Consider the following 18,279-nt stretch of genomic DNA (forward strand, 5'->3'; position numbering starts at 1 on the left):
TAGAGGGGTGACTTACCTATGGCACAGGCAGTGTGAGGTAAGCATGGCACTCTGAGGGGAGTGCCATGTCGACTTAGTCATTTTCTCCCCACCAGCACACACAAGCTTTGAGGCAGTGTGCATGTGCTGAGGGAGGGGTCCCCAGGGTGGCATAAGACATGCTGCAGCCCTTAGAGTCCTTCCCTGGCATCAGGGCCTTTGGTACCAGGGGTACCATTTACAAGGGACTTATCTGTGCCAATTGTGGGAACAAAGGTACAGTTTAGGCAAAGAACACCCTTGCTGGGGCCTGGTTAGCAGGGTCCCAGCACACTTTCAATCATAACTGGCATCAACAAAAGGCAAAAAGTCAGGGGGTAACCATGCCAAGGAGGCATTTCCTTACACTGGCTGTAGCCCGAAGATCCTTGAAGTGCTTGAGAGACGAGTCTGCTTGTCTACAAAGAGATAGGTGCCATTAAAGGGCATGTCCATCAAAAAAGCTTGGACATCCACCAAAAAGTCAAACGTCCTCAGTCAGGTTTTGTGCCTCAGGGCCACTGTCAAATAAACCATTCTGCCTAGCAAGTAAATTTTGTCCAGTCCACAACGAATTGTGAACTTTGCCACACACCCCGGGCAGCACTTGCTCAACCATATCCCTCAGCGTGTGGGAATAATGGCCCACAAGGCATGCAGTGTTCACAGACCGCAATGTAAGGCTGGCAGAAGAAAACATCTTCCCAAGTGAGTCAAAATTTTTGGATTCCCTATCCGGGGGAGAGAAAGGGAAAGGGCCATGGGAGGCAGAGGCTTGGACCACCAAGCTCTCAGGGGTGGGGTGCTGCTTCAAGAAATTCAGGTCCCCAGGTGAAGGATGATGGCAGTGTGCAACTGTCCTGATCACAGGAGTCCCTGTCCTGGGTTTGGACCAGGTACCCATTAGGAAGTTAGTGAGGGCATCATTCAACGAGAGCAGGGGTTCTAAAATGGAAGCTCCAGGCTGCAGCACTTCTGTTAAGTGGTTAGTCTTGACAGCCCTGAGAGCTGTTGAAGATCCAGAACTTCAGTAACATTTTGTTTTCTTCAAATTCTTCTTGTGCCTAGACTTACCCAATCATCCAGAGGACTTGGAGTGGGACAACAACGATGGAGGACTCCACAACCACTCCCAGGATTTCCCTCTCACCAGGACCTCGACTTGCACGGAGTCGAGATATGTGCCACCATCAGCTTCAGGGACCACTACCTCAAAGCCTTCGGATGCGTGGCCTGACCCTCAGAGCACGACTTCTATTTATGGTCCTGCACTTCTAGTCGAGGTGTGGATCCGCCATGGACATAGCCCAATGATAGGATCTGCAGGGCTTGAACCTGCTCTTCCTAGATGACATTCCTTGACGCACCAGGAGTTAGCAACTTGAAAAACTGACAAAAAGTAGAAAAAGGTCAGTCAAAAAATGATTGAGAGGTAGTTCTCTTCAGGTCAGCACTGGCTGGCCTGGAAGAAAAGAAATGATGTTAGCATGCTGCGGTCGCGCCTATATAGGACCTGTGACGTCATATCCAGTGTGGATGATGCTGATGACGGACGCAGAGCCGGCTGACACCACCTAAGGGCTGCTTGAGAAAAACCTCCAGAACCAAACTGACACCTGAGGTAAATTCTAAGATAAGGAATCTGCAACTAGATGTCCCTATCAGATTAAGAAGCGCTCTCCTCCACAGCCACCGTAGAGAGAGAAAGGATGCCAGTATCTGAAGAAGTATCCAGTCTGCTGGCCTCACCCAAGTCTTCAAGCAGGTCCACTGCTTTGTGGGGCTGGGATTCTAAAGAGTCCAGCGACCGCTCTCATTTATCCCCAAAGTCTAGCCTATAGGAAAAGGGTGCAGGATCCTAATGACGAAAAGGTGCTGTGATGACAATGGTGATGGTGCCGCCGGGAGCATCAGGGCCAAAGTCTGGGAAGGCCAAGGTGGTATGACCAGTGCCAGTCCAGATCCAGAACTGGATCCCTGGGAGCCACTAAGAGCAGAGGCCGAAGTTGCCAGTGTGGAACCCAAAGAGGCACCCTCTGACTCTGCGGAGCCCAAAGGCACTCCAGCGGGGTCAGGCAGCCCAGAAATGAGACGTATGGCCTCATAGAACGCTAATAGTTGGGCAGGGGACGCTCCTGCTCCTGGAAACGCAGGAAGACGAAGAGGTGGGCAAGGAGCAGGTTCTGCAGAGTGACGCCTAGAACGTTGACACATCCTCATCAGCCAACAGAAGAGCAGTAGAAGAGCACTTAAACTTCTTTGATTTTTTATTGTGCCTCGATTTACCCAATCGTCTTGAGGACTTGGAGTGGGATGACAATGACTTCAGGCTCCTCGACCGATCCCAGGACCTTCTTCTCGACAGGGATCTCAACTTGCGGAGTAGAGCGCCTGGCCGCCATCTGCTTCAGGGATCACTCCCTCAAAGCCTTTGGATGCATGGCCTGGCCCTGGGAGAATGACTTCGGGTCGTGGTCGCATTCCAGACACCAAAGGCACACGAGGTGCGGATCTGTCACTGATATCGCCCGATGACAGGACCCACAGGGCTTGAATCTGGTCTTTCTAGAAGACATCCCTCGAAGCACAAGGAGAGAAACTAGAAAAATACTCAACAAAGTTGAAAAAAGCCAGTCAAAAATTGACTGAGGGATCGCTCTGTTTGGATCAGCACTTAGCTGGGGCAGAAAGAAAAGAAATGACAAGAGCACGTCTGGAAGGCGCCTATATAGGACCTGCAACATCATATCGAGCGTGGATGATGCAGACGATGGATGCAGAGCCAATCGATGCCACCTAACAGTGCACGGGGGACTGCTCACAAAAATCTTCTGGATGCAGTCTGACTCTTGGGGAGAATTTAAAGGTAAGGAATCTGGAGTTAGAAGTTTCTATCAGATTGACATATCCTCACAACGCATACAGGTTTAAAAGTACATAAAAGTTACATCTTGACTGTTCTGCAGATCACCCAAAAGCTTTCGACTTTGTGAGGTGTACAATCCTAGTTAGCTGGGTCTAGCTATAGAGCTATTACTTAGTATCAATGTACAGGCACCAGAATTAACATCAGGCTGGGGAATACAGGATAGCAACAGCATTATATCGCAAATTAGTATGGACTAAAACAGGGTTTTGTCATGGCCCTGATTAATTTGTTTCTATGCAGTCTCTCTGTTGCAGTTATGAAGGCTATCACTAAACTGGCTTTCCATGAGAGATCATCAGCAAAAAAAATTTTTCATTACAGTGATACGATTATTTATGGTGTCCAACATTAAGGGGGGTTGTCTACATGCAATCAAAGCCCAAGCAAGAGGACTAGGGAGCTATAACTAAGCTGTTGAAATTTGGAAAACGTAAATGAGTTACAGAAAGTGGACAATGCTGAACCATAGAGGCTAAAAACTTAAACATACCTCAAAGTCATTTTCAATGGACAATTTAACATGGGAGTGACTGTGTTAAGTGTTTGGTAGCTGGGAGGGTCACAAAGATTTGACTCATACTTTGAAGGTTTTGATGTTAAGCCACTCCTTGAGCCTTCAGAACAAAGATACTTCTGTTTTGGATTTATGGGTCTGACTGTACCACCCTCGGGCCCCTCTCACTAAGTGCACCCAGTACTGCTTTCGCAGGTTGCATGTCTTGGTGCAGATCTAAAATGAAAACAACACATGACTCACAGCCTGCATGCCCTGCTCCCTTTACATGCAATATATGTAAGTCACCCCTCTAGCAGGCCTTTCAGCCCTAAAGGCAGTGTGCATTCTATTACATGTGAGGGCGTGCCTGCATAAGAAATATGCCCCTACTGTGTTCTTGTCAAACCTGGGACATAGTCAGTAAACAGAGCAGCCAATTTAAATGCATGTGATGGACACTGGTCAGCACGGGTTTCCCAGCTACATGATGGCTACTCTGAACCCTGGGTTGTATGGTATCAAAAAACTCAGAATGATAAATCCAAACTGGTACCAGTACTGGATTTATTATAAAATGTACCTAGGGGTCATCTTAGAGGTGCCCACTGCAAAAGCTAACTACCCTGGCATGGTTGGTGGCGGGTTCCAACCAGCCTGCCACCACCAGACAGGAATCTGGACCCCTGGGGAGACAGCCATTGCTTTCTGGGGCCAGAGAACAAAGCCCTTCCTGGGAAGACGTGCTACCCCACCTCCTCCAGGAATGTGCACAGCCCTGCCTAAGAGCTTCAAAGGGATTACCGTCCTTGAAACTCGAACACCAAGCCTGCTGCTAGCAGCAGATGGCCTCCCTCATTGCAAACCCCCAAGTTTGGCAGGAGCAACACTGGGAAAACATACAAAGGAGGAGTGGCCCTACCTAGCATGCCCCACCCCTAAGGTGCTGCATGCGAGGTGGATTCTCCATTTCATTTTCCTCCATCTTGGAGGGAAGGAAAATAGCCAATCAGGTGTAGGGAAAGTGACTTCTGCCCCCAGGAAGTGGTAACAGTGGGTGTAGCCACCCTAAGGTAGATGACCCATTGGTTACCACCAGGTTTCTCCAAAATGCCCACTAAATACAGCATTATGCCCCTGCTATTTCTTTGTTGATTCTCAGACACAGTAAGTGGAGAGGGAAGCGATTTTAAGTACATGTGCTGGACACTGGTCATGAGTTCCCCAGCTACATGATGGCTTCACTGATTGGTATCAAACATCTCTCAATAACAAACCCTCACTGAATCCAGAAAAAAAAATATTAACACACTCAGAGGGGCACCTTAGAGGTGCCCCCTGAAAGCCTACCAACTCCTAGCGTGGGCACTGACTGGTCAAAACCAGTGCAGTCATCTTAGACAGAGTTCCGGCCGCCTGAGGTGAGAGCCAATGCTCTTGAGGGCTCAGAACAAAGGCCTGCTCTGAGCAGAGGTGTGACGACTCTCAGGCAGGATAGGCATTCCAGGGCGGGGAGCTTCAAAGGCCTTGCCCTCTTTGTAATGCAACCAGGTCTCTGCAGATGGTGGAGATGATTAATCCCCCTGTCCTGATCCCACTTTTGCCAGCAGGAAAATTAGTTAAATTAGGAGGAGTGCCCCCTTCATGCCAGTCCCACCCCTAGGGTGGACAAGTTGAAGTGGACACTACTTTTTAAATTCCTCCATCGTGTGAAAGGAATCAGGCCAATAGGGTTAGCGCTATGCACACTTTCTAAAGGAAGTGGTCATAAGACCAGTATAGTCACCCTAAAGGTGTGTAGCCCATTGGCTACCACCTGGCACTCCCTGTAATGCCCCTAAATTCAGTATTTAGGTGGCACCCCTGAACTCTGACACCACAGAGTCGCACCAGCAGAGAAGCCTGAAGACACCAACTGACTTCGCCCCACCCCTACCGGCCTGTCTACAGCCTTTGAAGAACCTGCACCCAAAAGATGACTTGTCCTGCAGCCCAGCAAACCCCAAAGCCTTGGAAGCACTGTCTGCCTTCGATAAAGACCAAGAACTCCTGTGCACAGCAGACGTGCCAAAAAATAAATAAATAAATAAACAACAACTCCAAAGAAGAAGTCTGCCTGAGGAACTGCAAAACTCTCTCTGGAACCACCTCTGCACTGGACGCCCATGGCCCAAGTACAAGAAACCCACCAGCCCTGTGAAGGTTCTCCAGCGCTTCCAAACAAGAGAACACCATGGTCTGAACCCTGCAGGACTCGACAGCGACATCTGCAGGCTCAATCCGAGGACTCCCCCTGAACACGACATGCCTGGTAAGCTGTTTCCAATGCCAAAAGACACCCCTTCACCCGGAGCCCCTGGGCCTTGGGGAGCTAGACCGTTGGTGTCCCTAGGACCCCTGGCATCTCTACTTACCTGGGCAGCTGTAAGTTCTTCTCTCCTGGACAGAGCCTGCAGCCTGTTTCTGAAACTGATCTCCTCTATAGGTTAACACTGGGCGCCTACACCCGGCCGCCTCGTACCACTGAGGGTGTACGTTTGGTGCTGCCTTGTGGCCCCCCCTTGTATTCACTTCAACTACAAGAGATCGACCCCGACTCCACTTTACTCACCTGTTAGCAGCATGTCATTGGTTACCCCCTGCCTCCACTGGTTAACCTTCGGCACCCAACGCTGTGTTGGCACTCTGCATCCGGCCGCCCTGTGTCGCTGAGGGTGTAAGTTTGGTGCTGCCTTGTAATCCCGTCCCCTGAGCCCCCCTGCCCCCTCCCCCCACCCAGATGCTTACCTCAACCCCATGAGACCAACTTGTGACACCGCTTCTACTTTCCTGTGAGCAGCACACAGTGGGTGCACTCTTGATGCTGTATTGAACCTTGCTTGGTGTTTACCTAAAACCCCAAAGACTGGATTTGTAAGTAGTGTACTTACCTGCAAAAATACATTCTTGCTTTCCTCCACTGTCGATTTATGAAACTGAAAAGTATTTTTAATTTAAAAACCGCTTGCCTTGCAACAAAGTTCTTTGGTTCAAAGCATGTATAAAAGCAACTGTTATTCTAAGTTGGTCCCAGAATTATTCTTTGAGAGTGTCATTTATTGCCTCTGAGTAAAACAAATGCTTAACACAACTCCTTGATAGGCCTAACTGCTCGCCCACACTACCACAAATAGAGCATTAGACCTATCTATTTCTGCCTCTGCAAGCCTTTGGGGATCCACTGGACGCTCTGCACAGTGTACTTTATTTTAGTGCACTATATAGCGAGCCAGCTTCCTACATACAGTAGCCAATGTTTTGCCTCCTGTGCCTACCATTCAATAGAAATGGCTCGGATAATTATTCCACAAGAAAGCCAAGTTTGTAAATTTCAGAGAAAAGGGGTAGAAACCGGACGCATTCTTCACCTTTTCACAAGTTCTGTATTTAAAAGATGTGCAATTGACACATGTTAACGGAACACAGACAACTGGACGTGTGAAACAGACACCCAACCACATCTTTTGTTGGAATATTTCACAATAATTCTACTATTTAAAACTTGCTTTAATAACATGCAGCACTTTAATTTTTTTTTAAGTTATAAATTATACTATGACTTGATTTTATTTTTGTTTTTTAATGCTTTTGTTTAATAAACAGTTTTTGTTAGGATAATATTTTTTACAAGGCAGAGCAGGTATATCAAAGCACACAAGTCAGCATCAGTGATTACTTAAATCCTGGATGATCTGATACTACTAGAGAATGATCATGTTGTTAGCATTCTGATTTTGCTAGACTTGTAAGTGGCACCAGCCACCACTTAGCACACCAGCTTACTGAATAGTTTGCAGGACTTGGGTATTCATGATGAACCATACCTAATAGCTATCATTGGGTACCCTGATCAAATATTCTGGGGTCTAAATTTTTAATGAAGTTAATAACAGAGTTTCTCTTCAGAACTTCGCCCATGGAGGAATTAGTTCATTAATCTCTAAAATAGAAATTACTAAAATAGAATAAATGTTTCAATTACAGAATCTTACTATTTAATGGTGACTCTATTCTGTACAATGCCTAAAGTGTACTTTGAAGGTGATTCTTGAGCTTCAGTATTTGAAGTGGAACCAATGTCGAGTTCTGTACAATGCTCAGTCTTGTTATATATCGTGAACCTCATATTTCAGAAGTAAATGTGAACCCATCTCTTCACATTATTACAAGGCATAGCATATTGATTAGGAACCAATGTTTTATCCCCAAATGCCCAGATCATGATATTTGATGGCGAACTTAGCCTCTCAGCTCAGTAAATGAAAGTGAACCTTTCTATTCAGTTCAATGAAATCAACACTTCTGTTATGTAAAGGTGAACCTTGTTTTCTATTTCTCAGAATGCCTAGAGTCTTGGCACACAAACCTTTCTCCTACGTGACAGAAAGCACATGGTTGGTGCCTGAAGTGAAACAACCTTAATCAGTCTCATCACAGGCCCATTCTTGGTATCCCAAGGATTACCTACCTCTTCGGTCTCATACATGGTTCTCTTGGAGGAGAATGGAGAGGGCTCTTGCTCCTTCAGTTCACATGGGCTCTCTAAACTGGAAAGGTTAATCTCATCAGTCTTCCCCAGAAGCAGATCCAATTGGGAGTTGCTAGATTGATGGCTCACAATAACAGAAATCCTAGAGAAAAACAATACAAAAGGGCATGAAATAAAATCAGCTGAATGCTTTATTTTCCAAAATTAATACATTTTTGAGATGTGAAATACCCTTAACATAATCATATGAGGTTTTATGCGAATAGTTGTCATTCTTTTAAACTGAAGTAGGTTTTTTAATTTATTCCCACAACTTGATGCACAGACCTCTTCAGGTAGGTATAAATTGGATCCTATGGCACAGACAGAAAGGGGCCAATATCTAGGCATACCTTTGGCCACTTAGAGCAGTGCAGAGGTCACACAAAAGATAATGGAAGGAATGCTTGCAATAATCTAACCACTGGCAATCACTTGGGGCAGCATTTCAACCTATAGTTATTCACCCAGTGTGCCATTTTAGACAATTGGTCACCTTCTGCAAATCAGTATTGAAACCTTCTTTTCTTGGGAACAGTTTGTTCTAAACTACGAGGGAAGACCGCCTCCATAAAGAAACACACCATTCCCAGAAAGGTGTTGCTGTAACCAAACTACATTTAACTGCAGGTCCCCTATCAGGGCAAAGCCAGTCTTGGGTTTCTTGTGTTCCGTTTCCCGGAGGACCCTGCCTGGCAGTTTGGGATGTACTGTTCCCACTGGAGCAGGGTCATGTCTAATTTTGATATGGCAGGGTCCAAACTGAGCTGGCATGGGGGGCAAAAGAGTGATGGGTTGGAATGTTACCCCAAGAGCTTGCCAGTGGTTAGATTCACTACAAGCATTCCACCCATCACCTTTTGTGTTTCATGTAATGCCCTAAGCAGCCAAAGGTATGCCTAGACATGCATCCCTTACTCACTGTGACACTGGAACCAAGCTACACCTGACTGAAGAGCCCTAATCACAGTGAAACCAGTCTTGGGTTGATTGTGTTCCAGTTCAGGGAGGACCTGGCCTGGCATTTTGTGCTGGACTAATCATATGGAAGCAGAGTGAAGACTGATGTGAGTATAGCTGGGTCCAAACTCAGGTGAAACCACTTTTTGTTTGATTAGATACGTTTATACTACAAACATATTTATAGTAACAGGTCTGTACCGAGAAGCAGTTAATTAAGATAATTTGTGTACAATAAGGTGTTAAGTGTAAGAAGTTTTGAATGCTGCCAACAGAGGAATTAAGGATTTGTTTTGGTCTTCAGTACAATTTGTTTTCATGAATGAATGAAAGTTTATTGCATAGATATAATAAAATACCAGTTACAATCATAAAAAATAAAATCACCATTAACACTAGAAAGACAGAAAAAAAACAACCATGAATTTAAAAGACAAACTGTTTCAGCACTTACCAAACCCAAAATAATTTCTGGGATCTACTGAGAGTGGAAAAGTGAACTGCCTGTTCTGTATTATTGTATATTTTTTGTTTGGTTGGCATTGCTGTCATGTATTTAGTTAGAGATGTTGTGTTTGTTTTTTTGTATTTACTTATAATTTGCTCGGTTTTTTTTGGTATAAAAAATGTGATGGCGGTGTGCGTGGAGTGGCGCTTGGCTGGGGCTGTACATGGAGTGGCACTCGGCTCGCGGTGTGTGTGGTTTGGTGCTTGGCTGGTGGTGTGTGTGAGCTGGCACTTGGCTGATGGTGTAAATAGCAACTTGGTGCTGGTTACTACACCACACTGCTAGCCAAACACCAGTCCACAGACTCCGTCTGGTAGTGTGATTGCGGAGTCAGGCATGTGGGAGTATGAAAGCGATGGGCCCTTGAATAGAGCTGTCTGTTGATGTTAGTGTTGTAATGTGCTGGGCCTCTTAGAAAAGAGCTGGTGAAAACCCTTAAAATATGCAAGGTAGTAGGCTTGCACAGACTCCAAAGCGATTTCCTACGCTGGAATTACTGCTTAGCGCTATCTCCAGTCCCAGTATGTAGATCTGTGGAGAGATGGCAAAATGTGAGAATTGCTAGAATTCAAACCCTACTATAGTATATGTGCTGACATAATCAGAGAGGCTACTATCAGAGGTCTTTTGTAATGAGATTACTGTCATAATTGTATTACAAGCACGGAGGCTCCTATTATGCTAACTTCTCTTGCTTTAATTTGAATAGCAGCCAAGATAAACTACAAATCCCAGCAAACCCAGCTGGGAAACTACTGAAATAGGTCATACAGTAGGTAACCAATCAGAGTCATAGGTAAGTATAAAGATATTGGCTGAGAGCAACGAGTCCTCTTTTCTTGCTGCTCGCAGTCAAGATAAGTACTATCTTTCTACTCATGTGTTTATATGCCTTTATTATGTTTATTTAGTACTTTCTTTATTACATGCTGTATATATATATATATGTTGCTGTGCGCTTCCTTTTACCAACCCTTCTCTTCACGGGTCTATTTTATGGCTCTCTTTCTCGCCTTAAGGTTTGTTGTTAGTTTTTCTTATTGCGCCCCAACGTTCCAAAGTGAACGCCTGGGGCGCGCGCTGTGCTCGGCTGCGTCTTTCCTTGTCAGACGCAAACCGGCATAGCTTCTGACAGCGCATCAGAACAGCCGATTCTCCCCTTCTGTCAACATTGCAGCTTTGCGGTCACGCTTTCATTAGCGCGACCGCTCTAAAACTACAACAACATTCTTCGGTTCCTCTCCCCGGCCCAGCTGTTTCCCTAATTCATTTTTGACCGGCCGGCCACGCATTGAAAGCCTCTGACACACGCAGTCAACCGATTTTTTCGTTTACCTGACAGTGTAGTTAGTTAATTAATTATTTTTCTTAGAGATAGGCTATTTATACATTTAAAATTCGTAAAAACTATTGGAATTATTTTAAAACTTTCCTTTACCATGGAAAATGATTCCGAAGACGAAGAGGCTCAGCAGTTTAAAGAGGATTTAGATTCCTTTATTCAGGACTCAGTCCAGAAAGCGGTTTCCTCCTCAATTTCTGATTTTTCCCAAGACATTTGAAGCCTCTGTCAAACGTTTAATATCCTCCGCTACCCCTACCAAAACCAGGAAAAGAAAGACAGACAATGTAGATGTCAACTCTGACTCTCCGTCAAAAAACATCCCTAACCAACCGTCCACCTCCAGTATTTCCTTTCCCATACAGGTCACTAATTTGGGAGATACAGATGACGATATGGGTGATTCCGACTCTGACAAAGACACGGATAAGGATGATCCAGACATAATGATCTGGTCAGGGCCTGTGGAGAAGAGGTGTAAAACTTATCTAAATATATTGGGAGAGACTTCAAAAACCAAATCAAAAAGTTCCTTATTGGATTTTGCGGGCCAACCGATGTTTGATCCGTCCCTTATCCGTCACCCTAATTCCACTGAATGGACTCCCTGTGACCATGTCTCTGACTATGTTTTAAAGAATATTCGTCAACCCTTAGATAAATTGGTACGTAATAGACTCAAATCCGAATTCCCTAGACCTTCCCTTCCCAACAACATCACTAATACCCCTGTCACTGACCCAAATATGATAATGTTCTTTACAAAATTTGGGAAAGATCCTAAGAAAGGTGTTGACAGAGCCTGGACCAACTGCCAAGACAGGTTGCTTGACCTCTCGGGCCCTCTCACCAGGATTCTAGATTTGGCAGAAGAAGCCAGAATGGAAGGCAAGAAAGTTGACCCTGTCATCCTTTCCAATTGGGCCCAACGGGCGATTTGCCTACTTGGCAATACAAACGCCTCAATGGCGCAAGAAAGACGCAAAAGCTTGCTACTGAAAATCGATCCCAAGCTCAATACTCTTGCCGCTAAGGAGGCGGGTCCAGAAGCCAACGGCTTGCTGTTTGGAGATTCTTTCATAAAAGAACTCAGTAAATATGTGCAAACCTTTACCTCTATGGACAAGGCGCAGTCTTCCATGCAAAAGATTTTTCATTCCCGTGTTTTTGGGAGAGCCGGCAAAGGCAGGAGCCGCTTTGCCGGCCGATAAACCCAGAGAGGTGCGGTCAACCAGACCAGAGGCTCCGCTTCCTATCAGCAGGAGTACAAACCACAGTTCTACCCTCAAAGGTATTGTTCCTTCAGACGTGGCTTCAGATCCAGAGGTTCACAAAACTCAAGTAAGCATTCCTCTTTATGGTCCATTGTTGGTGGGAGGCCGGACGGCATTATTCATAACAAACTGGCAGTCTTTAACCGCAGATCCATGGGTCCTGCAGACAGTCTCAGGCTATCATATAGAACTCTACTCAGCTCCTTTACAACATCATGTTCCAAAACCCCTAATTTTTTCCAAACAACAAGACACTCTTCTCTCTCAAGAGATTCATTCTCTAAGTCTCAAGCAAGCGATAGAGCCATGTTTTCCTCATCCTTCAGGCTTCACCAGTACGCTTTTTTTAGGTCCAAAAAAAAGAACAAAAAATTTCGTCCTGTCATAAACCTCAAGTTTTTCAACAAATTTGTGGTTTATCACCATTTCAAGATGGAAACTATTCTCCATCTTCGAGATTCGTTATTGACAAACGATTGGATGGTACGTTTAGACTTACAAGATGCTTACCTCTCCATTCCCGTTTATCATTCCTTCAGGAAATTTCTACAATTCCAATGGAAGGACCAATTTTACCGTTTCGACCACCTAGACGCCTGGAATGGCCGGGCAATATTCTCGACAGCACCAGATCTTGTCTTAGAATCCGATGCAAGTTCTCGACTGGAGGTTTATGGTCAAGAGAGGAGTCATCTCTGCACATAAACTGTTTAGAGATTCTTGCAGGTTCCTGTGCGATCCAAACCTTTGCCAAAGAAAAGGGTAAGTTGTTCTATTCTCCTCCAGATGGACAATCTTTCAGCAGTTCAGTATATAAATCACCTTGGAGGTACTCGGTCAAAACCCCTCGTCAAACTAGCAAAAAGTACTTGGGAATTTTGTCTTCAAAACCAGATTTCCCTACGAGCAGAATACCTTCCGGGAAACATGAACACAATCGCAGATTGGTGGTCCAGATATCTTCAGGACTCCAGCGATTGGCGTCTTCACCCTTCTATCTTCAACAATCTCTCTTCCAAATTCGGTCCCTTCTCTGTCGATCTCTTTGCCTCTCGTTTAAACTCTCAACTCCCTCGGTTCTACAGTTGGCGGCCAGACCCTCTGGCTTTGGCCACCAACGCCTTTCAACAGGACTGGTCCAATCAAACCAACTATGCGTTTCCTCCCTTCATAATGATTCCCAGAGTTCTGGCGCAAGTCCGTCGTCAATCCACCAAAGTGCTTTTGGTTACCCCCCTCTGACAGGGTCAGCCTTGGTTCCCTTCAGCTCTCGAATTACTTGTAGACCTCCCTGTTCTTTCACCTTTTCCCTCTCTTTTGTTGAATCCACAAGGACAACCTCACGATTTGATACTCAACCACACTCTCCAGTTAGTCCCATGGATGGTTTCGGGTCTTCCTGGAGAACCACAGGAATTTTGCAGGAGGCTGCAAGCTTCATACGTCAAGCCTGGGCTCCCGGCACAACTAAAGCTTAAAGGTCAGCCTGGTCAATCTGGAATAATTGGTGTCTGGTCAGGGGTGCCGATCCCGCTTCAGCAGATGTAGTCCTGGTTGTTAATTTTTTAGCCTCCCTGGCAGCCCAGGGCAAGGCTTATAGAACAGTCAACATGTACAGATCCGCAATTTCCACGGAACATGACCGAATCAATAGTAAACCCATTGGCGAGCATCCTCTAATTTGTCGACTGTTAAAAGGGATACGTTTTACCAAACCCCCTTTACCTAAGTACAATACCATGTGGGATGTCAATGTGATCTTACAGTTTCTTTTATCACAACCGCCCAATTCCCTTTTATCCCTAAAATGTCTTTCTGCTAAACTAACTATTCTCCTCTGTCTAGTTTCTCTCAAACGTATTTCTGACGTTAGTGCCTTAGATGTAACATCTGTACAGTATACTCCTCAAGGTGTTTTCTTTCAGGTTCGAAGAAGAACAAAAACTAATTTAATGTCTGTTTTTTATCCTTATTTCCCGGATCAGGCTAATTTATGTGTAGGAACTTGTTTGAAAGAATATATTTCAAGAACTAGAGATTTGAGAAAGCCTTCTGAAACTCAACTCCTCATCTCATTCAGATCCCCTCATAATCCTGTCACTTCCACTACTTTAGCCCGCTGGGTCAAAAGGCTTATGGACCTGGCCGGGATCAACATCTCCCTTTTTGGGGCCCATTCCACCAGAGGAGCTATGGCTTCCAAGGCCTTTTGGGCAGGATTGTGTTTGGGCGACATTCTCAAATCAGCTGATTGGTCAAATGTTTCAACCTTTAGAACCTTTTATTGTAAGCCTGTTTCCCATGTAGCTAATTCTGTTATTTCTATGCTTTGAACTAGCATAATAGGAGCCTCCGTGCTTGTAATAAAATGGAGATTTTCTTAGCTTTAGTGAAAGAAAGTCTTGATTTTATTAAACACACGGAGGCGAGTATTATCCCACCACTATTGTTCTTCTGTTTAACCCTCCCTTTATTCTCAGCAGGTACAGCTACCGCTACTAACCAGACATCCTAAGGTTCTTTCTTCAACCTACCAGCATACTTCGATGGACATTCCTGCTTTGACACAGTAAAGAACTCTACTTCAAGACCTTTTCATCCCGGATCTGGATCAAAAGACTGTTCATATAGTATACCGTTTTGAAGCTTTGTTTTCAATTCTATTGGCATGTGCTATTTTACTCCTGATTGTTCCTTTATTCAGAGTGGCTTAACTGCTCTGCAAGAAAAGAGGACTTGTTGCTCTCAGCCAATATGTTTATACTTACCTAGGACTCTGATTGGTTACCTACTGTATGACATATTTCAGTAGTTTCCCAGCTGGGTTTGCTGGGATTTGTAGTTTATCTTGGCTGCTATTCAAATTAAAGCAAGAGAAGTTAGCATAATACTCGCCTCTGTGTGTTTAATAAAATCAAGACTTTCTTTCACTAAAGCTAAGAAAATCTCAATTTATCACCGCACTTCGTGGCTCTAAAGATACAGGTGAACTTTTTTTTACAGGACAAGTAGATTTATGAAGCAATCTGTCCTATGGACAAGTAGACATTTTATTGAATTCTGTAACCCTATATTTGTATGCAGAACAGTTTTTGTGGGACAGTGTTACACTTTCCTACACACTTTTGTCCCACTCTACAGCTAGTAGGTGGACTACATCAAATTGCCATGATATGAATGAGATGAAGCAATTCTGTGGTTTAACTTTTTGACAGGATTGCTAATGAAGTCATCAGAGCCTTTATATTGCTCTACAAGTCCATTGATGGCAACTGCTATTTTTCCAGCAACCATGAGCCTAGATCGATATTTGCTTCTGCGGCAAATGCTGCACTCTGTGGATAAAGCTACATTGCTCCCACAAGAGCATCCTCATTAGTAAGTCTCGTCAAGATTCAGCCTGTTCTTGACCATTCAGTTGATAGTTTCTCAGAGATCAGTGTTCCATGTCAAGATATATCTGTGGATAAGTCCAAAAGTGCAAATGGATATGCATAAAGCTCCAGGGTGTACAGTAGTAGAGATTGTTCAATGGACCCCGCAAGTTGTCCTTCACGTTTTTGAAGTTAGTGAAAAATTGTACTGGGGACTTGCCAGAACACATTTTCACAAAGGTGACTATTTATACATTCACAATTTTTATACAGGTTTTCACTTATTTAAAGAATTCTGAAAGTTGGCACTGCGGCATGTGGCACAATTGCTCTAACTGTAAAGGTTCCTCTAAAGAGCTTATATGTAAGAAACTTCAAAAGAGACAGAGAATTGGATTGCGTAGCAAATTAACTAGATGTCTTGAAATTGCCAGAGCGAGGAGATGTTGACATTCTCACAGCTACTGACAACAAAAGCACTTAATCATTGACTGTTTGGGGCCATGTAGCAGAAGGTCACAACCCACTGCACTTTCTAGACTACAAAAGGTACATGGGAGGTGTAGAAAGGGTAGATTAAAGGCTAGAGCCTTACATTGCTGTTTGAAAAGCAATCATCTGGTACAAGAAGTTGGCTATTCGTTTGTTTCATTTGGCATCCTTCACTCATGTTTTGATAAAGGATAATTCTCCAGATTCCAAGATGATTTTTGTGCAGTTTCAGCAGTCTCTAATAAATAGGCAGCCTTGTTGCAGTACAGCAAGTAAGTGTTCCCAGAATCAGAACGGTTGAGGATGCGGCTAGATTGAAAGATCTCAATTTTTCCTGAATACATTCCTCCAACACCCAAAAAAGACTTTTCTTGTCAGTAGATATAGCGTCTGGGTGCACAGAGGAGTACAGAACGAAAACACGTATATACTACTCTGAGTGTCCTAATCCTCGCCTATGTGTGCTCACATGTTCTAAACTGTAGCATGAGTTTAAAAAGTACAGGAAGCAACCATGGTAGTAAAAGAAAACTGAAACTATGGGCTGTGTAGCAAACTGTTTAGTGTGTTCAGTAACATCTGTTGTGCATGCAAACACAGTTGGGTTTGCATCTTCTACCAATAGGTGTCTTTTTTATTTGAAGAAAAAAAAAACAGTGTGTTGTCTTTAATTGAATGTTAAATTTTTGCCTGTGCTTTATTTAATCTGCCATTGTAGTTTAGTTTTTTTATTAAAGAAAGATGCATGGAGCATATTGTGATGTCTGAGTGGTGGTTTTCTGGACGTATATTTACTGGTGGGTGTGTGAGTGCTGGGGGTTGACTTGTGGTATGTGTAGTTGCGGTGGTTGACTGGTGGAGTGTGGTGTTGGTTGACTGGAGGTGTACGCCTGTAGTAATGGTTGACTGTCTGTGTACGGGTGTATTGGTATCTGACTTGCACTGCGTGTGTAGAGACTTGCAGGCAGTGTGTTTGTAAGTTGTCAGGGTGATAGGTGGTGTGATCGGTGTATCAGTACTTTGGGGGTATAAAAGGGAAGGGCACTTGAGTGGCCCCGACTGTTGATGTGTTGTTGGCCGCCCAGGAAAGCCTACCTAACCCTATAATTTTCTATACAACTAGAACCCAGGGTAGTGAAGGCTGGTGAGCCTCATGTGGATCTCACAAGGGTTTATTACCTGGAAGCCCTTGCAAACCTCAAACTTTAGCTAAAAAACAAATTTTCACAATTCTCACATGAATCCCACTACGCTTTCTTACCCACAATGACCTCCAGACCTCAAATGTTGCCGGCTGTGTTAAGGCCCAAAATCCACAGCTGTCCAAATTGAAAAAAAAAAAAAAAAGGTCAACTTTGATCTTTCATTGATGGTGTTTTGGGCCGTTTCCTAGGCCCAAACATAAAAGTGAGGTACAATTTTTATCAGGAAATGTGGGGGAAAGCGGAGTGGTGGGGATATTGTGGCTACTCACAGCTTCCAGAACTTTCGTTTACAGAAATGAGTTTTGTTTTAGCCAGGTTAAAGGTTTGCAAGGGCTTCTGGATAATAAAAGAAAGTCACACCACCCTGAATTCCCCTCAGGTGCCTAATTTTCAGAAACATGCAGTTTTGGTAAGTTTCCTCTTGGGCCAGCTGAGCTAAAGGCCCAAAATCCACACCTACCAAATTTGGGGTGGAAAAAAAAGGAGGGGGAAGTATTGGGGGGGGGGCGTTTTCAATGGAAAAACTTTCTCTGTCCATGTTGTGTTGTGGGGCATTTCCTGTTGTGGGTGCTAGGCCTACCCACACAAGTGGGATACCATTTTTATTGAGAGGCATTTATGTTATTACCAATTTGATTTCTCTGTATTTGTGGCTTCCAAATTAAAGCCAGTGTGCAGGAAAGAAGACATTTTGCAAAATACTGTCAGAGTCACAAGACAGTATGGGTAACCCCAAATTCAGAGGTGTGCAAAAAACCACTGCTCCTAAGGTCAGCACCTTGTGTACATTTCAGAAATAGATAGGTTTCTTTCATAACCATTTTTCAATCATTAATTGTTAACATGTGAACTGTATTATAGACTGAATACAAGCAAAGACCATTACAAGGTGCAGCTCAGTTGTTGGCTCTGGGCATTGCATATTTTTGGGGGAACCTTTAACCCTAAATATTGCCGCAACCAGAAGAGTCTTTCGAACCTAAATTGCTTTTGTAAATCAACGCTTGATAAAAATGTTGCTGTTTTTTACTACTAATTTTTATTTTTTATTTTTTTATTTCAACAGTTAGTTTCTTTGGGAAAACCTGGAGTATCTACACAAATGCTCCCTTGATAA

General features: G+C 44.2%; 1 protein-coding gene across 1 annotated transcript in view; it reads right to left on the reverse strand.

Moving 5' to 3' along the window:
- ATG2A (autophagy related 2A) overlaps positions 1–18,279 on the reverse strand; it is a 2,189,461-nt gene that overhangs the window by 1,568,451 nt on the left and 602,731 nt on the right. Inside the window, exon 17 of the mRNA XM_069207806.1 lies at positions 7,948–8,110. Coding sequence (XP_069063907.1) covers positions 7,948–8,110 — 163 coding nt within the window. The remainder of the gene's footprint in view (positions 1–7,947; positions 8,111–18,279) is intronic.

Source organism: Pleurodeles waltl, chromosome 9 (assembly GCF_031143425.1).
Source record: "Pleurodeles waltl isolate 20211129_DDA chromosome 9, aPleWal1.hap1.20221129, whole genome shotgun sequence".
NCBI classification, from domain to species: domain Eukaryota; kingdom Metazoa; phylum Chordata; class Amphibia; order Caudata; family Salamandridae; genus Pleurodeles; species Pleurodeles waltl.